The 22,596-nt window shown below is 61.3% G+C and overlaps 1 protein-coding gene across 3 annotated transcripts in view; it reads left to right on the top strand.

Annotated features, from left to right (window-relative positions):
• The window catches only part of CBFA2T3 (CBFA2/RUNX1 partner transcriptional co-repressor 3), a 95,016-nt gene extending 73,467 nt beyond the window's left edge, over positions 1 to 21,549 (top strand). For all 3 annotated transcript variants that reach the window (XM_046681038.1, XM_046681037.1, XM_046681039.1), the window contains 9 exons: positions 1,292 to 1,533; positions 1,664 to 1,753; positions 6,171 to 6,352; positions 7,096 to 7,319; positions 10,850 to 10,935; positions 11,462 to 11,660; positions 12,108 to 12,176; positions 13,712 to 13,902; positions 15,364 to 21,549. In XM_046681038.1, the coding sequence (XP_046536994.1) occupies positions 1,292 to 1,533; positions 1,664 to 1,753; positions 6,171 to 6,352; positions 7,096 to 7,319; positions 10,850 to 10,935; positions 11,462 to 11,660; positions 12,108 to 12,176; positions 13,712 to 13,902; positions 15,364 to 15,663 (1,583 nt within the window). In that variant the 3' untranslated portion in view covers positions 15,664 to 21,549. The remainder of the gene's footprint in view (positions 1 to 1,291; positions 1,534 to 1,663; positions 1,754 to 6,170; positions 6,353 to 7,095; positions 7,320 to 10,849; positions 10,936 to 11,461; positions 11,661 to 12,107; positions 12,177 to 13,711; positions 13,903 to 15,363) is intronic.
• Positions 21,550 to 22,596: the final 1,047 nt, after the last annotated feature.

Raw genomic sequence — 22,596 nt, 5'->3', positions numbered from 1 at the left:
CTGCATGCTTGCATGTGCATGTGTGTGGGACTGCATGCTTGCATGTGTGCACATGTGTGTGGGACTGCATGCTTGCCTGTGTGCACTTGTGTGTGCGCGTGCATTTAGACGTGTGTGCGAGCGTGGGTGTACATGTCTGCACCTCCAAATGCATGTGTCTGTGTGTGTACTTGTGTGTGTACTTGTGTGCGAGTGTGGGTGTGACGGTGCTGAGGGAGGCATGGAGCTGGAGAATGGAGAGCGTGTGCAAGGAACAGGTTCGGACCAGTCATGTAGGGAGTGCAAACACATGCAGGAGGAGGGTGCGAGCGAGAGGGCGCCAGGTGCTGAGTGTGCGCACATGAGCGACTTGGACCGGGGACCTGTGCGGCCTGTCAAGGGGGCGAGACGTGACTGGCCACTGGGCTTAGCAGATGTGCTTCTGGCCTCCCAGAGGCATCCAGTCCCCCTTCCCCTGTCCAGAGCCCCCTTCACCATTACCAGGGGCCCTGGGAGCCCACAACCTCTGACCTCTCTGCAGACTCTGGAGGCTGGGGCTCAGGTGACTGGGCTCAGGAGGGCTCCCCCAGCCTCCAGTGTGGAGGCTCATCCTTTCCCTCCATCACCGAGGCTGAGGAACAACATCCTGCCCTAGGACCATTTCACAGCGGTCCTGGCGTCTGCCAGCCCTGGGATGCTGACCCCAGTGGCACGACCTCAGTGACCAACAGTGCTGCCCCTGGGGCCCCTGCAGCATGTTCACCACGAGTCCCTTAGGCCACCTGCTTGTCCTCCACACACAGCCTGGGGCCTGTGTGCACGCACGTTTGTGCCCTGCAGCCCCAGAGAGCAGCTGGCCCAGCGCCTCCCTGCCAGGGTCCAGCCCCCTTGTCCAGGGGTGTCTGATCCCTCTGCCTCATGCTGAGCCCCATCTGCCTGGGCACTGGGGCTCTCTTGCGGGCAATAGCACCTCTGTGGGACTTGGGCACTGCTCACGGCCATCCTGACAGAGGTGAGGGTCACTGGCCTTCCAGGGGGGACAAGCGGCCTCTCCTGCCTGGTGGTGGAGAAGCCCCTCTGCCTGTTCACAGTGGACACCGAGCAGCCCGGCCGGGAAGTTGGCACCTGCCAGGCTGGCCAGGGCATCCCCCTGGGTGTGCCAGAGTAAGGCCAAAGGGACTGTGCCACCTCCCCCCCGCTGGGGACCTGGGCACAGCTGTGCCTCTCCAGACCCCAGTGGGCACACCTGTCAAGGGTGTCGGTGACCCCGTGGCCGCTCCCCGCCATCCTCATGCCCCTTCTCCCCACACAGTGATGAACGGCAGCACACACTCACCGACGGCCGTCAACGGCACCCCGTCCACGCCCAACGGTTTCAGCAATGGCCCGGCCACCTCATCCACGGCCTCGCTGTCCACGCAGCACCTGCCCCCCGCCTGCGGGGCGCGGCAGCTGAGCAAGCTGAAGCGGTTCCTCACCACCCTGCAGCAGTTTGGCAACGACATCTCCCCGGAGATCGGGGAGCGCGTGCGCACGCTGGTGCTGGGGCTCGTGGTGAGTTGGGTGTCGTGTCCCTCGGGTGAGTGAGGCTGGGGGCGCCGGGCTGTGCCAGCGCTCGGGCCTCCTGCCCCCTGGGCTGGGTGGACAGGGCTCAGCTGATACTCCGTGCCTTTTCTCCCCTCAGAACTCCACGCTGACCATTGAGGAGTTTCACTCCAAGCTCCAGGAGGCCACCAACTTCCCGCTGCGACCTTTTGTCATCCCCTTCCTGAAGGTACGGACAAGCCGTGCCCCTCCGCGGCGGGCGCCCAGGAGCCCGAGTCGCTGCCTGCTGGCTCTGATTGGGCCTCCCTCTCGACCTCCCTGGACTCGGGGGCTCCCCTATCCCCCGGGGAACAGTGCTGACCAGTCAGGACCAATTCCTACTAGTTAAGGCCACAAACTAGTTGCCAGACTGGATTAGTGGCCACCAAACCCAGCACGCTAAGACAGAGCTACCCAAATCAGTCCCATTATTATTGGCCAAATTTGCTCATCCACTTGACAGCCAGTTTTTGAGTACCTACTGTGTGCTGGGTACTGTGGGGGCTCGAGGATCTAGCTGTGAGCAAAGAGGGCAAGTCCTTTGTGTAGCCAACGCCCCGGTGGGAGGGAAGGCAGCCAGCCAACCGTGACTCTAGGGTCTGTGGAGATGTGCACCAGGACTGCAAGGAGGGGGCATTTAGTGGAGGGTGAGGGAGGGAGCTGGGTGGATAGTGGAGGACAGAGCCTTCCAGGCACCTGGGACAGCATGTGCAAAGACCCTGAGGCAGGAGGAACAATGAGGAGGCCGTGTGGCTAGAACAGACTGAGGGGAGAGGGACAAATGGAGGGACAGGCAGGGGGTGGTTACATGGCTGGGCAGCCAGATGGATGAATGGGTGTCAGATGAAAACAGGGTCATGTGGTCAAACACAAAAGATACACAACGGCTCAACAGTGGAGCGGCCTCTCAGCGGGAATAGTTCGTGTTGGGCTGGGAGCAGCAGCACCAGAAGCCTAGGAACCGTGCAGGCCCCCAGGCCCAGCCCAGACCCACTGATCAGAATCGCATCTTAACAAGGTGCTGGGCATTCGTGTGCCACACCAGTGGGAAGAGCGGTCCAGGCCGCGTGAGACCAGTGTCTCCATGGCAGCACTTCTCAGGGCCTTCACTCCCAGTGAGGGTGTGCATCTCCCAGAGAGGGCAGAGATGAAACGCTTCCCAAGTGTGTCTGACCCTGTGACCCTTTGCTGCCCCACACCTCCCAAGGTCCGAGTTCCTTGGAGCTCACTTGGGAGGTGCCCACCCCCAGTGCCGCCGGCCTCCCCCGCAGGCCTCTCGTTTCCCGGGCCCGCGTGATGCCTCCAGCGTGGGCCCTGGTGGAGCTGCTCTCCAGAGGGTCTTGAGGACCAGACCGGAGGCTCCCAGGCTTGAGCCCGACCCTGCCACTTAGCCCCTGTCGGCCTGGGCCCAGCTGGCCTCCCCGGGCCTTGGCCTCTGCAGCCGTGCAGAGGGGAAGGTTGCATGAAGATTGCACGCAAAGAATTTGGCTCCTGCTTGAATAGCGTTGGGTGTCATCATCTGGGGATTAAGGCGCTCCCCGGAGCAGGCTTGCTTTGCAGAGCTCTTTCACCACTGCCCCTGCTGAGCCCCCCACTGCCCCTTGAGGGGGCAACCCAGGCCGTACCACTGTTCCCAGTGAACAGCGGGGAAACTGAGGCCCCCCGGAGGTCCCCACCGGTGCAGACATGGAGCTGAGGCTGGAACCTGGATCCATCAGACTCCAAACCCACTGGCCTTTGCAGGGCATCCCCCAGGCCAGCACTATGTCTCCCGTGATCCCTCACAAGGGGGACCCCGTGTCGCTCCCCGACATCCGCTCGCTCCCCCCTCCTTCCTGCCCTCCCACCCACGCCCTGCTGTGCTCACACTCCTGAGCTGGCGACAAAGAGAAGCTGCTGGCTGGGACAGAGCGAGGGTTTGGGCCCATCTGGCAGTCATTGCAATTCATTACGAGCCCTCCCTTCTCTTCTCTCCTCCTTTCAACTCGCTGTGGCTCCACCGCTCCCCATCTTTGGGGACACAGTGCGCCTGCTTCCTCTGTCAGATCAAATATTTACAGCAGATGTCCCGCCCGCGTCAGCTGCCCTTGTTTATCCGAGGAGCCAGGGCAGGGAAGACATTGCGCGTCCCCGCTCTGCCCCAGCCAGGCCTGCATCCCCTGACCACTGCGCCGTCACACCCCAGCATCCTCCGCCCAAAGTGGCAGCACGGTGCCGCCGAGGCCCCTCTGCCTCAGTTTCCCCTCTGCCCACAGCGGCTCTCACAGGCTATTGGGGCTTTCAGGCCTGAATTGCTCTCATGGTCATCGGGGCCAGCTGGGCTGAGGGCCCCCACCTCATGCCAGTGACCACACCCATGGCCCTGGGCTGAGGGACGGTCAAGGACACGGAGTCCACTCGTCACCCTGAGCAGACCTCCTTGGGTGTGGTCAGTTCTGTTTCCAGGGCTTGTTGACAAGGCACCGGCCGGAGTCCTGGCCCCAGGGGCCTGCCTGGGGAGCAGCCCCCCCACTCATGGTGGCAGCTCACTGCAGGGGCGCCAGCGGGACTGCCCCTGCCCACCTGCTGGGTGACCTTGGTTTCCCCGCCTGTGACTTGGGCTGGCAGCAGAGGTTGCACCTTCCTGAGGACTCCGTGCAGCGGCCCACTGCGTGGGCAATGGCGGCGCAGCCTCACGGCAGCCCTCGCAGCCTCATCCCGTTCGAGAGGCAGGAACTGTGGCTGACGCTGCGGCTCGGGCCCCTGCCTGGCTCAAACCTCAGCTCCAACTTCGGGCTTCTGAGAACTTCCAGGCCTCACTCTTCTCTCTAATCACTGGGGACGTGACAGCACACCTCACGGGCGGGGAGTGGCTGAGTTAATTCCTACAGAGCTCACAGGAGCCCTTCACACCCAGGACCGGGAAGGGTCAGAGCTCCTCACAGCTCCAGTTGCAGGTGAGGCAGAAGTCAGGGAAGTCAAGCGACTTGCACAAGGTCACACAGCAAAGCCAGGGTGGGCTGACCGCAGGGCCCACAGTCATGCAAGCTGTGTGGGCATTCAGCCAGGTGCCTGGCAAAGCAGCGGGAACATGGCAAACCCTCGGTAGATGGGAGACATCGGCTCAACCAGCACGGGATTGCGGCTGTTTTTGCAAACGCTGATTTCCCTCTGGCCCAACTTCCCATCTGTGAAGAGGGAAGTTCCATGCTTTTTGCATCATCAGAAACTTCGTTCACATGCGAAGTTGGGGTCCAGAGGGCTTTTGCAACCAGCACAGTCCATCCAGCCTGTCAGTGGCGAGGCCTCCCAGACGCCTGGGCCCTGGGGACAGAACAAGGACCGCTGTCCCGGGGGATGCACAGCACGAGGTTTTCCACACGCTCCACCCATTTCTTCTGCGCTGGGGTCCTGCTCCCCTCAGCCAAGGGCCCCGGGTCCCCTGCACACCCCTGGACCTAACCCTGTGCACGGCTGAGTGGCAGGGCTTTCCAGAAGCCAGGAGATGCTGCCCCGCCCACCCGGCCTCCACCCTCGGCCCCGGCTCCCAGCTGGCCCCAGCCGGCCAGGAATCCAGATGTTTCCACCACCCTGACAGCGACCAGCCGGTGCCAAGGGGAGGCTGCGCGGGAGAGGAGGGGCCGGCGAGGGAGACAGAGGAAGTTTGGCGTCTTCAGACCTCCCGGGACCTCCTTTCCCAGCTCACGCTCCCAACGTGCTCGACAGATGGCGGGCTGGCCCCCGTTCAGCTATCCAAATAGAAAAACAGGCCTGGCAGCCGGCGCTGCTTGACAAAAATGCCTGGGCTGCTTGATCGGGTCCGGGTGGATGCACTAATGGGGGCTGGGGAGGCAGAGGCAGGAGAAGGCTGCCGTGGCAGCTTGAATCACCATGAGAAAGTTGGGGAATTGTATTTATTTACAAATACTTAGAACTCTGGCTTTCCCAAGCGGCCTGCCGCTGGGCCCCCATCCAGCCTGCCCCCCGGAGGCGGCTCTGGGAATATCTGCAGAAGGCGCTGAGGACCGACTGCAGCCTAGCAGTGCGGGCGGGGAGGCCGCAGAGCCAGGCAGAGGCAGGAGGGCACAGCGCTCCCGCGTGGGTGTTACAGGCAGGGTCTGTGGTCTAATCTTGTGCCCCCCCCAATGTCATTCCACCCCTGTGCCCTCCTGTCCTTACCCATAAATATGGAACCAGGTCATAGGTCTGTCCCCAGTGGCTGTGAGGACCATGGTAGGTGTGACTGCTCAGAGCACTATGGGCGTGCTAATGCATGGTGTCCCATCTCCAAGCTTCATTCAGGGCCAGGCTGGGGACCCGCAGGAAGTGGGGGGGCAGGCCCGAGGGCATACCTCTGGGTCCTGCTCCAGCTCCTCTGTGTAAAGTTACCTGTGGGCAGGGCTGCCTCCCCCTGCCCCCCATCTGAGCCTCGGTTTCCTCCTCCACACAATGGGGACTCGTCCCTGCTTCCACGGGCACAGGCAAGGAATCCTCATGATCCCCCCACACCATCTCCAGACCCGCATGGGAGGGAAGGAGCTCAGTGAAGTGGAAAAGCCCTAGCCTAGGAGTCTGGGATCTGGGCTCCGTCAGCAGCAGGTCCAAACCCCCTTTCCCGGCCCCCCCAGGCAAACCTGCCGTTGCTGCAGCGAGAACTGCTGCACTGCGCCCGCCTGGCCAAGCAGACCCCTGCCCAGTACCTGGCCCAGCACGAGCAGCTCCTGCTGGATGCCAACGCCTCTTCCCCCATCGACTCCTCGGAGCTCCTGCTGGAGGTCAACGAGAACGGCAAGAGGAGGACCCCTGACAGGTACCTTGGGGGGCTTTCTGTGGTGGGGGAGGGAGAGCGTGGAGGGCTCCCTCCCTGCCTGACTCTGGGTCTCAACTCTTGAGAGCTGCCTCCAATACCACAGCTCAGCAGGTGCCCTCGTTCCAGAGCTGAGAGAATGCAAGTCGATACTATGTTGCATTCTGTGGCCCACAGCTAGTGGGCTGGTAAAGTTCAGCCTTACCTGCAAGGCCACTGCACAGGCTGAAGCACTGAGAGGCTGCCCTGTCAGGCTGTGGGGAGGCCTCCTGAGGACTCAGATGCCCCCTTGGGTGGGCAAGGGAAGAGGCAGGAGGGAGTCTGTCTGCAGGAAATTCCATGGCTGTTCCCTTTGTGCTAGGTGGGGGCCAGAGTGTCCAGGAGTCCAGGGTCCCCAGGCACCTGGGCTGGCCCTCACTGCTGGGTCACAGAGTTGGGTGCTTGTCCTTCTGCTGCGAGAGGGTGTCTCCTTCTCCTGGTCTCTCAACAGAGGCTCAGCCTTCTTGACCACTGGACCCCAGGAGCCCACACACCAGGGGCAGGGTCGAGGCTGGCAGGAGCCCCAGAGAAGGATGGAAGGGTAGTCTAATGTCTCCTGTTGCCCATCTCTCTCGCTCTGTCTCCCTCTCGCTCTTTCTCTTTCTCTCTGCCCACACCCTCTCTCTCTCTCTCTCACCCCTCCTGCTGGACCTCTGTCCATGCTCCTGGTCTCATGACCAATGGCACCCTGCCTGCTCTTTGGCCAGGACCAAAGAGAACGGGTCAGACCGGGACCCGCTGCACCCCGACCACCTCGGCAAACGGCCGTGCACCCTGAGCCCTGCCCAGCGCTACAGCCCCAGCAACGGGCTGCCCCACCCCACGCCACCACCGCACTACCGCCTCGAGGACATGGCCATGGCCCACCACTTCCGTGACTCTTACCGCCACCCTGACCCCCGGGAGCTGCGGGAGCGCCATCGGCAGCTCGGTGAGCAATGTGCTGGGGGGTGGGAGGTGGGCGCGTGTGTGCCTGTTAGTTGGAGCACACATGTGCCTGCATGTGTGTGCAGGGAGCATCCGAGAGCTGCCATGTGCATGTGTCTGTCCAGGAGGGACACTGAGGAGATGGGTGTAGCAAACGGATTTGAGCGGGGAGCCAGCCCAGGGCCCAGAGGGGACCCACTCTGGCTGGCTGCCTGAAGCAGAGCTGTCTTTCCCAACATCTGTCTGGTGGCAGCCAGACATCCCCACCTTCAGGGCCAGGAAGGCCCCTCTCTCCCCAGGGGTGGGCTGTGGCTATGCCTGTCCTGGGGCCCAGCTGGCCAGGGGCAGGTGTGGGCCTGGGGGACCTAGAGCCACTCAGCTTGAGGGGCACTGGCTGCCTGCTGGGCACACAGCCTTGGGCTGCCGGTGGCCCCTGCAGCGGGCGTTCATCTCCTGATAGAGACAGGAAAAGAGAGGCTGCCAGGCTCTGCAGGGGGCGCAGGGAGGGTGTTAAGCCAGGTTCCTGGACCCAGTTTCACGGGGGACCGGGGGGTGCTTCCCACACAACACTAAGCAATTCTCGGACACCAGCAGGGTGCCCTACAATTCGACTCAGTTCTGACTCGGTCTACCTGGAGACAGTGTCAGATCCCCCAGGTTAAGGGTTCTGTCTACAAGTCTGCCTCCCCTGCAGATGCCAGTTGCTGCAAGCACAGGTTGTCACCTGGGCTTCTGGCAGACGGGCTCTGGATCGGAGTTTCCCATGAGCCCCTCCTCGGGTTCTATTAATTTGTTCGAGTGGCTCACAGAACTCAGAGAACCAATTTACTCACCACATCACTGGTTTACTTTAAAAGGACACGACTCAAGAACAGCAGATGGAAGGGATGTGAGGGCGAGGTGCAGGGAAGGGGTAGGGAGCTTCCGTGCTCTCCAGGCACCACCCTCCCCGTCTCCACAGGTCCACCAACCCGGAAGCCCTCCAAACCAGCCCTTAGGGTTTTTACGGAGGTGTCATTACACATCCCTAGTGGTTGGTGATGGATCTGACGTCTAGACCCTCCGCCCTCACGGAGGTCAGGGGGTGGGGCTGGAAGTTCCCGGGATGATCACTGGTCGGCTCAGACTCTGTTGGTAACCAGCCCCCACCCTTGGGTGGGATCCAAAAAACATAACAAAAGATAAGTTTCACTTTCAACACTTAGCAAATTCCAAGGGTTTGGGAGCTGTGAGAAAGACGCTGTGGATGAAGATCAGATGTGTATGAGAAATACATTTTAATCATCTCAATGACAAATAGACATTCCTTATAAATCACATATCTCAGATGGGGTGGCTGGGCCAGCCAGGAAGACACTGTTCACGGGGAGGGTGGGCAAGGCCCGGCATGTGGCGGTCCCCACGTCACAGGAGCTGCAGCCCCTGCCCCCAAGGCGCTCCCACAAGGTCTTGTGGCTGAGAGCCTGGCTGTGGAGCAGGACCCCCCAGTCCTGTAAGCCCTGCCAGGTCCCCACCGTGCGCCCTTGGGCGGGTCACGTGACCTCTGTGCCTCAGTCTCCTCCTCCGTCAGCTGGATCTAACAGGAGTGCACCCCTCAGGGGGTGTGAGGACGGAGGGAGTTAACACAGGGCAGCTCCGAGTGGGCGCTGTGAGCCCCACTGTTGTGGTAACAGCGGTGACAGCCTGGGCTGGAGGATACTCATTTCTTGGAGGTGACGAGCCCTGAAAGGTTCTGACACCCTGCAACGTGTCTGCAGGCCTGCAGCACAAATGGAGAGACTGAGGCCCAGAGACATAGTTGACATGCCCACAGTCTTCCAGCCACATGTGTCTGACCCTGCGACCTTCCTCTGTGCTGGGGACAAAGAGATGAATAGGACCACCCACCCCAAGCCCCCAGTGTGCTGGGGAGCACAGCTGGGGACAGCCGCCCCTGAGACAGAGGCCCAGGGCACGGATGGGGGCCCAGAGGCAGGGTCAGCAGAGGCCTCGCCCCGTACAAGGCCGTCTCTCGCCCCCACCCTGCGGAAGCTTCCAGGGCCTGGGCCAGGCAGCAGGTGATAGTGTCTGGCTCCCTGCAGCCGGGTCAGGCAGGTGCTGATTCCCGCCCGCTCCTGCTAACGCAAAAATAAACGCCAGCTGTTGGGCAGACCTCAGCCACTATTTTGGTTGGGGCGTTGGCTCAGGCCCCAGCTCCTCCGACGGTGGGGCAGTGGACAGCAGACCGTGGCCGCCACCTCCTACTCTTCTGCAATTTGGGGAGGCATTTTGGGTTTGGGGGGGCTAGGAGATCCTTAGGAGCTGAAAAAGGCCTAAATAGAGAGATCTCAGCCCAGGAGCATCAATAGCGCAGGGTCACCCAGCACGGGCTTGGGGCACCCAAAGCAGTGGGGGAGAGTGCATTCGATATTCCAGAAATCAGAGGCCAGGCCATTGCGAGGGCCGTCAGATGCCGTCGCCCCATGCCCATTTCTCAGCTCACAGCTGTTTTGTTTCTGATCACTGAGGTGGGGACCCCACATTGTTTCACTTCCTGGAGCTGGAGCAGCCAGTGGCTGAGAGTGCACGCCAGCTCAGGCCAACGTCCCCTTCACCAGTCTCGCTTTCCTCCTCTGTAAAAGGGGGTGACACTGGGACCCCTCGGAGGCTGACACAGCAGGGGAAAGAGGCAGGCATCTGGCACAGCCTGCTCGGTGGGCTCCCCACTCCAATGCACCTCCTGAAGGTCTTCTTCCACCCCAGGGAGGTAGGCAGGGTAGGGAAACTGAGGCACAGAGGCGAGATGAGGGGCCCAGGGCCTGTGGGGAATGAGTGTGGAGACTTCTGGCTTTGCCTGACCTACCATCTCCCTGTGGAGCCGGCAGTGTGGCCAGGAGACCGTATTGGACTGGCCCACTGAGGCCCAGCGCCGGAACGCCTCCTCTCGCCTAGCTGGAGCTCAGCCCAGGGGATGCAGAGGTGAATGGGGCATGCCAGCCCTGCCCTGGGGACTGACACAGCCTGTTGAGGGGACCAAGAATAAACAAGGAAGTGCCTGGAATTACTAAACAATCAGAGATACGTGGGGCTCAAGGAATTTAAGGGCCCAGGGCCGCTGAGGAGGAAGGGGCTTATGACCTGGGCTTTGAAGGATGCATAGGAGTCCAGCTGGCTGAGAGGAGGTAGTAAAGCATGGGCTGGAGGTGGGCAGCCACAAGGAGCCCCTGAGGGCTTTTGAGCAGTGGTGAGGCCCTCAAAGTGAGGTCTGGGGCAGCTTTGGTTGGTAGCAGGGGTCAGAAAGAGTGAGCATGGCTGGATTGGGAGGCAGGGAGGTGGGGAAGGGTGGGGAGCACTGGGTGGGGCTCTACTCCCAAGGATCGGGTAGAGGCCAGGCCTGTTCCAGATGCCCCCAGGGCAGTGGGCAGAGGGTCACCCTCTCATCTTCCCCAGGTGGGCACAGCCCATGGACAGGGCCTGGGAGAACCCGGGGTCCTGGGAGCACAGGGCAGGGCTGGGAGCCCCGGCAGGTCCTGAGCATCCACTCCCCTCCTGCAGCGGTGCTCGGGTCCCGGCAGGAGGAGGTGATCGACCACAGGCTCACTGAGCGCGAGTGGGCCGAGGAATGGAAGCACCTCAACAACGTGAGTGTCCAGGCCTGGGGGCCACCTCAGCCCGCCTATCCACTTCTGGTGACACTCGGAACTGGCCCTTCTCTGCCCCTTGGGGCGTCTCCCACAGGAAGGGGCTTGGCGTGGGAGCAGGGCCCCATCAACTCTGTTCTTGGGGTCCTCCCTTGCCCTGCTCCCTTTTTGGGCAGGGAGCCCAGGCAGAGGGTGCATCCCCAGAGCGGGGCACCCCACTCTTCGCGGGTGGAAGGAGAGCCCAGGCCCCTGCATTGAGCAGGCTCCCCTGTGGGTCAGGTGCCCCCGGGGCTCCAGATCCAGGTGGAGACCTAGGGGCTGTCTCAAGGCCCCGTCCCAGCTGCTCGAGTGTCCTTCCAGGCAGCGGAAGTGGGTTTTCACGCCCTGCCCTGAGCACCCCATAGGCAGCCCTTGTGGACGGCGGGCTGGCCGAGGCCTGGGAGTGTGGGAATAGATCCCCTGGCCATCCCCCTCCGTGCCAAGCGGCCACAGCCGGCCCCGTGTGCTCACGGCTGCCCGCCCGCAGCTCCTGAACTGCATCATGGACATGGCGGAGAAGACGCGGCGGTCGCTCACCGTGCTGCGCCGGTGCCAGGAGGCCGACCGCGAGGAGCTCAACCACTGGATCCGGCGCTACAGCGACACCGAGGACACCAAGAAGGGGCCCACACCCACCACCGCCCGGCCCCTCAACAGCTCTGCGGGTGCAGAGGGGTCTCAGCTAGGTGTGCACCAGGGGCAGCATGGGGGCTGAGGTGGGCGCTGCAGGGGCACCAAGGACCAAGGCCCGTGCCCGAGAGAGCAAGGCCCTGGGGCTGGCACTGCAACAGAACACAACCCGAAGGGTTTCCCAGGGAAAAGAGGTGCCCTTTTGGCTGTGCACAAAGATGCCAGCAGCCCCCTGCAAGCCCAGATCACAGTTGCTCTGCTCATCCTTCTGGATGAGACAGTGGAAACCTGGAGGAGCCCAGGACGGGCCAGCTCCCAGCCAATCCAAGGTCCAGCACATCTGGAGCAGCCCCTCCCTGACATTGCCCTGCCCCCACCCAGCAACTAGTACAGGGTTTCCCCTGATGGGTACCTCTGGTCCCCCCACCGAGAACACAGAGCTACCCCCGTGGCCCAGCTGGGTGTGGCCCTGCCTGTGCATGACGCTGGCCCCCGTGTTTCAGACATGCCCCGGGAGTTCCTGCCGAGGACCCTGTCCGGCTACATGCCCGAGGAGATCTGGAGGAAGGCTGGTGAGTGGGGACAACCCCCGGGGAGGGGGGGCTGGGGCTCCAGACCCCTGTGGCCCTGTCTGTCTGTGAGGAGCTTCCGTCTGCCTGGGGGTTCAGCCAGGCCCCAAGCTCACAGCACAGCTCACAGGGCTATACAGACCCTGCCATGCGGGGCTCACGGGAGGGCAGGATGATCACCAGCCAACAGCTGCCAGCGAACAGGCATGTCGCTCAGCAGGACAAAGCGGGTCCTCAGGCCCCGTGTACACATGCGTGTGCACAGATATCCACACAGGCGAGAGAGGCCCTTAGAGCTGGGGTCCCATGACCTGAGCGTAGCGTCGAGCATGGTGCCAGGGGATGCTGGGAGCACACTCACTGCATTGTGGGAACAGACCGTGGGGAGGGGCCGGCAGCAGTAGGGGCCCGTGGGTGGAGAGGCCCCGGCGGGCTGAGACAAGGTGGTGGCCGTGAGAGAGGGAGCAGGGTTGCAGATGCATTTTGATTTGCGGGTGGACTCACCATGCCAGGAAGAGGAAGGAAAATGTCAAGATCTTGAAAGCAGAGAGAGCGAAGGGTTCCAGCCCAGAGCTGGAGGCCAAGGGGCCATGGACAGGTGGCAGCTGCCTGGAGCGAAGCAGGAGGATGGGAGTCTTCATTCTCCTTTGTCTCCGTCTGACCCGTGGTGGGGCTTTATGGGACCCTTGCTGACATCCACTGGAGCTTGGGCAGTGACATGGGGGCACACGGCAGCAGCCAGCACTGCCAGCAGCTCAGCACACACCCAGCGAGTAGATGCTCAGATGGGAGGCCTGTGGGCCGTCTCCGCCCCTTAAACAGGAACCCTGCTTAATCTCACCCCAGCCTCCCTCACGCCACGCTACAATAACAGAGCTGCCAGGTAAACCAAGGCAAACCTAAAAGCCCCTGGTGGGGTCAGCAGGGGCTGGGGGCCCTGTTGTTCCCAATGTCCAGAGGGCACAGTGCAGTCTGAGCAGACACTCCTGGCTCAGCTGGACAGCTCAGCTCAGCACAGCAGACACTGGGAACGGCGCACTTCATCCGCAGAGGGAGGCAGCCAGAGGTGGCGAGAGCAGGGGAGACGAGACAGGGCTTTGGGGGCGATAAGAAGACAGAGCCTGGCCGGGGTAGTCTCAGGATTGCTTCCGGGTGGGCTGCAGGGGAAGGCAGACTGTCCGTGGGGAGAAACAGTACAGCTGTGATTCTCCAGGTGGGCAGCAGGACCAGCAGCAGCACCTGGAACTTGTTAGGAATGCAGATTCTCGGGCCTTCGGGCCTGCTGAGTCAGAATCTGGGGGCAGGCCCAGCCCAGTCCTCGCCCTCACCCTCCAGGGGTGCCACTGCCTGTGCAAGTGTGAGAACACCATGGTAGAGGACAAGCTTTGGAGATTCCCCCACGAGCATGCTTGCACACACGTGCCCGGGATGCACATGATCATGTGTGCACAAGCCCCGTGCCCAGGGTTGTGGGCGGTGAGGCCCGGGAGACCCATCTGGGCCGGCCTGAGTGATGACGGCCATGGCGTCCTTTGCAGAGGAGGCAGTGAACGAGGTGAAGAGGCAGGCGATGTCCGAGCTGCAGAAAGCTGTGTCGGACGCAGAGCGGAAGGCCCATGAGCTCATCAGCACAGAGCGCGCCAAGATGGAGCGGGCCCTGGCTGAGGCCCGGCGGCAGGCCTCAGAGGACGCCTTGACTGTCGTCAACCAGCAGGAGGACTCCAGCGAGGTAGGGCGGCCTGCCCGCCCCACACCCCATCCCCGCCTCCGGGTCCAGGGCCAGAACGCCCTCTCTGCCACCTCCCAGCAGAGTGCCCAGGGCAGCCCTGGAACTCTCAGGGCCTCCTGACCCCACATTGCCTGGTGAGGCAGGTCCCGTGGGCATCCCCACTGTACACATGTAGAAGCTGAGGGCTCCAGAGTGTAGGCGCTGCCCCCGGGTCACACTTAGGAAGTGGCGGGGCCGTTATTCGAACCGGCTGGCAGATGCCAAAGCCCACGTTCTCTCTAAGCTGTGAAAGCAGAAGGCACGTGGAGGGGTGTGAAGACCCCAGGTGGTTTCAGCTCCTGGCGCACTGCACACCCAGAAAGAGAGTTACCATCATGCTAGGAGGCTGGGCTGGGCCCAGCAGGGCAGGTACAGGGGGACCCTCGGTGACCCGCTTCCTCCTTGTTGGACAAGGACTCAGACAGCAGAGAAGTCAGGGAGAGGGAGAGACCCTTCCCGGGGTGGGCGGTCCTAGCACTGTCTTTTGGGAAGGAGTATTCTCCAAAGCCCCCTGGATAGCCAGTGCCTGGGCTGGCCCTGAGGGAGTGAGCGGGGGAGCTGGTTCCCCACCAATTCATGGGTCTCTGCACCGGCTCTCTCGACAGACACCCTCTAGAGCTGACCAGACGGCTCTCAGGGCGGGGCATCCAGTGAGGGGAGAGTTAGCGGAGGGGAAGGGAAGCCATGGTGTTGGTGTTCCAGGCTTAGGAAGGCAGGCGGGGTGGCAGGGAAGGCTCAGCAGGACCGTCTCAGGAATTGGTCCTGGAAGAAGTGAGCGGCCATGCAGGAAGCGGGGTAGCAGCTCCATCCCCGTGGGGGGCATGGCAGGGACAGAGGCCAGGCAGGGGCATGCCTGGCAGAGTGGCAGAGTGAGGACCACGAGGAGGCCAGTGTGGCCGGGCAGAGCGAGTAGGGGGAGAGCCGGAGGGGCTGGGGGCCCAGAGGCGTTGGGGGATAAGTAGGCGCTCGGGCCTTTCTCCTGGGTGGGTGTGGCTCCCCTGTCACACAGCCCTGGCTGCCCACCTTCTGCTCGCATGGGCCACTGAGGTTATAGCTCCTTCCATGGAAATGCAGCAGAGGCCCAACAGCAGGGGAAGGACGTGACCCAGGAAGGCAGTGGCTCCCTTCCCCCTGAGGACCCTGTGCACAGCGTGAACCTGTCTGGGGTGGGCCAGAGCTGTGCCACACAGTAGTGGGAGCCCATCCCCCTGAACTGGCCCAGCCTAGTGCCTGTGACCGTGGAGGGTCCCCCGCAAGCCGTAGTGCCTTGGGGTTCTCTCTTCCCGCTTGATGGCCTGTGGCTGGGTCCAAGCGGGTTCATTTGGACTGTGTGCTTCCCTATCCTCTGGCCGGGCTGGAACCTTGGGTATTTGGGGGGGCCCGGCCCTGCCCCATCCCTGACCATGCCCCTCTCACATCCAGAGCTGCTGGAACTGTGGCCGCAAGGCAAGCGAGACGTGCAGTGGCTGCAACGCGGCGCGCTACTGCGGCTCCTTCTGTCAGCACAAGGACTGGGAGAAGCACCACCACGTGTGCGGCCAGAGCCTGCAGGGCCCCGCAGCCGTGGTGGCCGACCCTGTGCCCGGACCGCCCGATGCCACCGCCAGCCTGGGCTCCTGCCTGCCCACGGGCGCCACCAGCCCCAGCGAGGCCGGCTCTGCAGGGCCCTCTCGCCCTGGCTCCCCCGGCCCGCCTGGCCCACTGGACCCTGCGCCCCGCTGACCCCTCCAGGACCCCGATGCCCAGCCCACGGACGCCGCGCCCACCCGGCCCCAGCCCTCTGGACGCTGCGCCCGGCCCCGGGACCCCGACCATTGGAGTCACTGCTGCTACTGCTTCTCTCCAAAAGAAAACACAGAACCAACAAAACTGCATTCAACGCGACTTCCTCAGCTACCTGGCGCTCTCGCGGGGCGGCCTCCTGAGCATCCTCAGAAGCCCCCTGCGGGCTTTACCCCGCGGGGCTGACCTGCCTCTCTCTCTCTTCTGTCTTGACGACTTTCACACACTTTCTCTTTAAGGAAAAAATCTAATCATTCGGTGGCTTATATTTTCAGTGAAGAATTTTGGGGGGTTTTGTAGCAGAAGAGCTACTCAGAAATGGATAAAGAAAACTGTGGGGGTTTTTTCCCCCCCTTCCTGATGAAAAAGGGAAAAAGAAAATGTATTTTATAGCCGGAGATCTGAGCCGCTGTCTCACCGGAACCACCCAGGGGTGTGTGCGCCACGGTGAAGACGGTAAGAAGGATTTCAATTTCCGACTCAAGAAGCATTTTTTGGTTTCAGATTTTTTGTTTTTCCTTTAACGTCAAACTCTTTGGCTTTAAGTAGAAATCCAAAAAGTTTTTTTAAGAAAAGTACAGGAAGCATTCCTGTAAACTACCTTGCCAGCTAGCCAGCCAAGGACGCCGGACACACCTCTGCTGCAAAGGAAATCCAAAAAGCAAACACACAAAGTTAAAATCCAAAATGTTTTGTCACTGCCAAAGTAATTTTTCACTGTTCGACTCCACTCTTGGGTTTATTCCGACGTCGGTCTTTCTCTCACTTCAATTCTGTTTCTGGAGTGTTGGGATCCTGGGGTGTGGAGGGGTTTGCCCAACAAGAAGCAACTTTGTTTCTCTTCACCTCGACCACTGCGCCTTCGCGGTCGCGGAGGGCAGGTCCGGGGGGCAGCGCGGTGGCGACGCCCCGTGTGTACATGTGCGCCAGCGGTTCACCAGCCGTGTGTCCACTTGTGTGCAGGGGACGATACCTCTGTCTGTCCTCATGCCCTCTGTGAATTTTGATCACATTTCATTTTTTCCACTTATGAAAAAAAGTGCTAACGTGTCCTTCCCAGAGAGAGCGTAATTCCGAGACAAGACTGTGACAATCTTTTGGGCTGATCCTTGACTGCTTTTGCAAGCACAAGGAGACAGCGCTGGCCTCTGACTCTGCTTCTCCGTGTCCCTCCTCTACCTCTCCCGGCTCCGCGATGCCGCCGCCCATCTCGTCCACCCCAGTGTCTCCTGCGCCCACTCTCCTTTCTCCACACTTTTGCAGAAAAAGAAAAAACTACCGACAAGAACAGTCGCCCTCTCGGCCCCTCTGGAGACTTGGTCAGCTGTATATAACCCGGCGCTGTGTCCCGCTGCTCCTCGGGGGTGTTCCCTTGGACGTCCCTGCTCAATTCCCTGGCGAGCCCACGGAGGACATGAAGGAACAGGACATTCTCGCCTGCAGCCCACAGGAGAACAAACAGCAGACACGGCCCGCGAGCTGCCGTGCCCGGCGTCGCTGTAAGAAGTTCCCAGGACTGGAGTGCAATACGGGGAGTGACCAGCTACTGAACCCGGGGCTCCCGGGGGCCCCGCCGAGAGGCGAGGAGTCAATGGTGTGCGTTAATGTGAATGTATATAGTCCCTGCAGAGGTCCAAATAATGATATTCATGATGATGATAATAAAGAAGATGTTTGCCAAATAAAAAAGAGAAACCTTGGAAATATGTAAACTTTAGAAAATAGATTTTCAAAGAAATCTGAACTGTGCTCCTATGGAGAGCAGTGGGTTTGTTTGATGGCTGTCGTTTTTTCAGAGTTGTAAGAATTCATTCTCTGAGTATTAAAAGGAAGGATCCCAACCGGCTGCCACAGACCAGGTGCCGTCCCGAACCACCACGCCTGACACCGGAAACCTAATTCTGAAAGTCGAGATAGCTTTCTCTTACCCTCCAGAAAGTTCCCTGGCTACAGCCACCACCTCCATTGCCCAATGCTGCGGGTCCATCAGCCTCTCAGAGGTTTGCTTCTGTGGGTTTCAGAAAAGCAAGGGCCAGTCTGGATCTGGGCTCCCCAGGAGACGGCAGAGCCGCCTGACCTGCCTCCAGCCTGCTGTCTTTTTCTCGCGCCAGCGTTGAACCTGTTAACACGGCGTTTTCGTACGCACAGTGAATTGACCCGTGCCCCCTTGGAGGGGGGCGCTCTTGGACTGTCCCACGAGGTGGTGCTGGTGAACGGGTGGCTCCACCGGGGGTCTGGGCCCCTGAGGACTCGTGTCCCTGACGTCAGGACTTAGGGGGCCTTCCGGTCTGTGGCGAGTGGTGGAGGAGCCCTCACCTGGAAACCCGCTGGTTTGCTTTGCTGGCCTCTGTGTCCCTTCCCCTCACAGGGTCCCCCTTTGGGGACAAGCAGGCAGGCCAGGGACGGTAGCGTGTTGGCCAGCTGGTGGCATCCTGGCCAGACCAGCTTCCAAGGCCGGACCACAGGCTGAGGGTCCAAGGTGGGGCGGCCCCTCCCACTCCAGCTGTTGGGAAGAGCTGGCCCTCAAGCCAACTATAGAAGTCTGTCTTCCCAGTGTGGTTCCACGTCCACAGCCCCTACGCCAAGACGCGGCGCTGACAGGCACTGCAGAAACCTGCGTGAGGGGTGGCCACAGGCCGACCGGTGGAGCCCCTGCAGGCCGAGAGTGTCCTCGGGATCGGGATGGCAGTTGGCGGCGGGGGGCTTCCAGTGAGGAAGCCAAAGCCCAGAGTGGGTGGGAGGGGGGTGTCCTGGTGCGCTGTGTCAACCGATGCCGGCAGGTGTGGCTGGCTCAGACAAGCAGGTGGCTCCTCCTGCCCAGGGAGGCCTGGGGGGCGCTGGGGCTCCCTTCCAGGCTCTGGGAGCTGGCGTTTCTGTCGGTCACTGTGCTCAGGCCTCATCTGGCCAAAGACTTCACAGCAGAACCAAACGGAATCAATAGCTTTGGGGAGGGGAGGGGCGGGCAGAACTCTTGCATCAGGAGTTGGATGGTGGCAACAAACAGCAAGGGTTTCCCCTGCTGTCTGCACCTGGAGCACCTGCCTTTCTCATGCAAGGAGGGGATCCAGACAGAAGGGGCTCTAGCCGCCTGCTCTTAGCTCCGAGGCCGTCCTGCCCTGCTACCTCCTGAGCTTACAGACCGCTGACCAGCACTGCAGCGTGTGAGGGTCTCCTCCCCGCGGGCCACCGCCAGCATCAGACACACAGGTGACCCAAAAGCTCTGTGAGACGTGGCTGCTCGCAGAGCCTCCCTCCCCCAGATTCTGAGGCCAAAGCTATAGCAGGAAGGCAAAGTGAGGCAGGTGGGCAGGGCGGCAGGCAGAGCACCCCAGCCCACAGGGCCAAGCCAGGGATGATGGACGGACAGGGGACAGCAGGACAGATGCTGGCACCCAGGCCCTCTCTTTCACCCCCATGTAGAAAGCCCCCTGGTGTGTGACTCCTCGACCTTTCCCACCCCCTCGCCGCTCGTTTCCCATCCTGCCCTGGACCCGCACTGGGTTTTCTTTTAGGACGTCTTGCCACCCCCAGGTGGTATCTGGGGGTGTTCTGTTGACCCCCCACTGAGACAAAGGCAAACACCAGGGCATCCACACACAGACAGGCTGGCACAGCCCCAACCCCATATGAACAGAGAGGGTCCCAACACCACGGCTCACCATGACCAAAAGGAGGCCTTGGGTGTTACCAGGGGGCAAAGAGGAAAGCTAGAGAAAGCCTCAGGGGTCCGGGAGGGTAATGGTCATAGGACAAGAGGAGCCAGCCCATCAGGAAGGGGCTGCCCTGTGGGCTCGATGGGTGGGGGTCACTCATCGGGACCCGAGAGGTTGAGTGGTGGAGGGAGACGGATGGAAGAAGGGCAAGGGGCTGTTGGTTTTGGCTTCACCCCAACAACTTGGTGGAGAGAGATCAGGACAGGCCCTAACTTTCTCCTGTTTGCTAATTTTTCCAAATATATCCTCAAAATGACACCAAAGCCCCATCTCTGGCATCTACCCATCCTGTCTGACCCAGCCCACTCTAGCCAGCATGTCTGGGCATTAATCTGCCCTTTCCCTCAACCAACCTACAGTTATTCATTGATTCTTTTCTTTCATCAGTTCATCCTTCTGATTAATCCAGTCATCCATCAGTCCATCCATCCATCCACCCACTGACTCACCCATCCATGTGTCAACTCATCCATCCATCAGTCCATCCATCCACCCACTGACTCACCCATCCATGTGTCAACTCATCCATCCATCAGTCCATCCATCCACCCATCCATCCATCCATCCGTCCACCCATCCGTCCATCCATTACTTTATCCCAACTATCACTTGATCCCATCCACCTCCACCCATTCTTTCGCCCATCCACCTGTCTCTCCACCATTCACCCCTATACATGCCACACATGTGTCTGCCCATCCATTCTCCAATCTAACACACCCAGCCACACCTCAGTCCATCACCCCATCCACTTCTCCATCCACTGAACCCAGAGTAGCACCACCAACTCCTTCGATGTCGAAAGCTGCAAGGGTGCTTTGGACCCTCCTGTGACCTCAACTGCCCCATAGGAAACTGCCTGTGGGCACAGCCACCCCCTCCCAGCCATTGGTCCCCGCCTGCTCCAGGCATTGTGGGCAGATTGGACCAATGTCCTAGCAACAGCTCCGGCCAGTCTGGGCCCGCCTGGCAAGTGTGGTGGCCTTGGGCCAGGAGTGCGCATTGGGAGGCAGCCTGCACACCTGCTCAGGGGCCCTATGACCGGGGCCACCAGTCAGGGTGAGCACATTCCCTGGCAAGGCCCTGACATTGCAAGGCGGGTCTGCCCTCTCCTCCCCTTGTCTCCAGGTCACTGCCCGGAGGAGGTGTCCCCAGGAAAGCAGGGAGGGGAGAAGGAACCCAGTTCTGGCCTCGCCCCAGACCCCAGCGCTCCTGCAGCCCTGCTTCCTGGGGCTTGCTCTGCCTCACTCCCACTCCCACCTTCCATCCTGGGGCCCCAGGCGGCTGGAGATGAGCCTTCAGAGCTCTGCAGAGACAGAAACAGACCCTGCCCAGCTGCATTCTGCCGATGGTGATGGGTGTCCTCTGGGACCCTGGAGGCCCAGCACAAGCCCCCAGTGGCTGCTCCCACCTGCCTCCAGGCTCCCAAGCCACACAGGGCATTTTCCAGAATGGGGCTGGGAGCAAGGCTCCCCGATTATGGTCCTGCTGGCAGGAGAGGAAGAAGAGAAAGAAAGCAGAGGGGATGCAAGGAGAGCTGGGCTTGGGGGACGTCTGCTCCTCTGGACGCCTCACAGATAAGGCCTGGGGAGCTGGAGTCTGTGACAGCACCCTGCACTGGTGACCACAGTCCCAGAAAACTCCATCTTGCATGTTTTTATTCCTTTCATTTCAATTCAGCTGGCCCCTGGAGTGCCACCCAAAGACCCCTTGTAGCAGTAGCACAACATCGGAACTCAGATTGGAATCTGGTTTTTAAGCATTAGGAGGAAGGCACTAGGTGGCCTTGCTCCCCATGGACAGGGGCCCAGCCAGGCTGGCTCCAGTTCACCACTGGGTCCTCCGCAGGCCGAGGGGCCGGGCCGTGGGGACAGGGCCGAGCACAGCCTGTGGGGAACGGCTGGCTGTCCCCTTCCTCTCTAGTCTTCTTTTTTTTCAATTCCCCAAAAGGAGCTGGCCCGAGAGCACTGGGTGGGTTTCCCGCCGCGGCTTCTCGGCGCCGTCTAGGACCCATGGTGCGCATCCCCTCGCGCATCCCGATGTACGCTCTGTCTGACCTGAGCGCTGTGAGATGTCGCACCAGGTCTCGTCGGTTCTCTCTGTGTCGTGTAATAAAGCCAGCGTTTGCCATCGCGGACTCTGCCTCTCCTTGGGTTCCTGGCGACTCCAGCTAAGCTCCAGTTCACACTCTTATTCACCCACGACCTGCTGCAGGCCTTCTTGGTGCCGGGCAGGAGAGACAAGGCCCTGCCGCACGGGGGTGGACAGACAGACGTGGAGCATGGGTTGGGGTGTGAAGGGACAGAGGCAGCTGACCCCCTGGCTCAGTCCACCCACAGCCTCCTGTGTGCTTGCACGTGGGGTGAACTTTTGAAGGTTGTGTCCTCAAGGTGATCTGGATGACCTTAGACCCCAGACGACAACCATGGCTTCAAGGGCGCCAAGCCCCACTGCCTGTGGCAGTGCTGGCACCTCCCAAGAGACCCTCAGGGTGGACAGGGAACCTTGGACACTGAGGGAAGGGACACCTCGACCCCGAGGAGCCAGAGTGTCGTAGCCGTGGTGTCCTGGTTCCCAGGGCCAGTCCCGTCCAGAGTCAGGTGCCCAGGACTCGGCGCTCCCAGGAGGAAGTGGTGTTATTAATACTCGGGCCCAGGCTTGGAACATGCTGTATTTTGAAAGGCGTCATTGGAAAGACCAGCGTGGGGGCGAGCCTGTCCACACACCAGGCGGCTGGCAGGAGCCCCAGCTGGGCCTGGTGTGTCAGCAATCTCAGCAGAGAGCAGGTGACAACGTTTTTCCATTGCAGAGGTCTGAGCTCGGAGGAGGCTGGCCGGGGCCAGGCCTGAGTCCAGCCAGCTCTTGGCTCGGACACAGCCACAGGGTGTCCTGGCTCCCATGTGGAGGCAGATGGAAGGGCCCAGGCCAGAAGCCCCCTGTGGCCTCAGAGCCACAGGGAGGAGAGACCTGCCTGCCTCATGTTATAGGAGAAAGGCAGTGGCTGCATGTCCACCCTCGTGCAGCCAGCCCGAGGCCAAGGCCCTGTCCTCAGTGCAGACGTGGACGCTGCCCTTGAAGCCCTCTGGCCTGCCAGGGGAGACCTGGGGACATGTAATTCACAGAGGACAGACAGAGGGCGAGGCACAAGAGGGAGCAGGAG

Source organism: Equus quagga, chromosome 13, assembly GCF_021613505.1.
Source record: "Equus quagga isolate Etosha38 chromosome 13, UCLA_HA_Equagga_1.0, whole genome shotgun sequence".
NCBI classification, from domain to species: Eukaryota; Metazoa; Chordata; class Mammalia; order Perissodactyla; family Equidae; genus Equus; species Equus quagga.
Note: the sequence above shows the minus strand (reverse complement) of the source record. Positions and strands in the feature narration are given on the sequence as shown.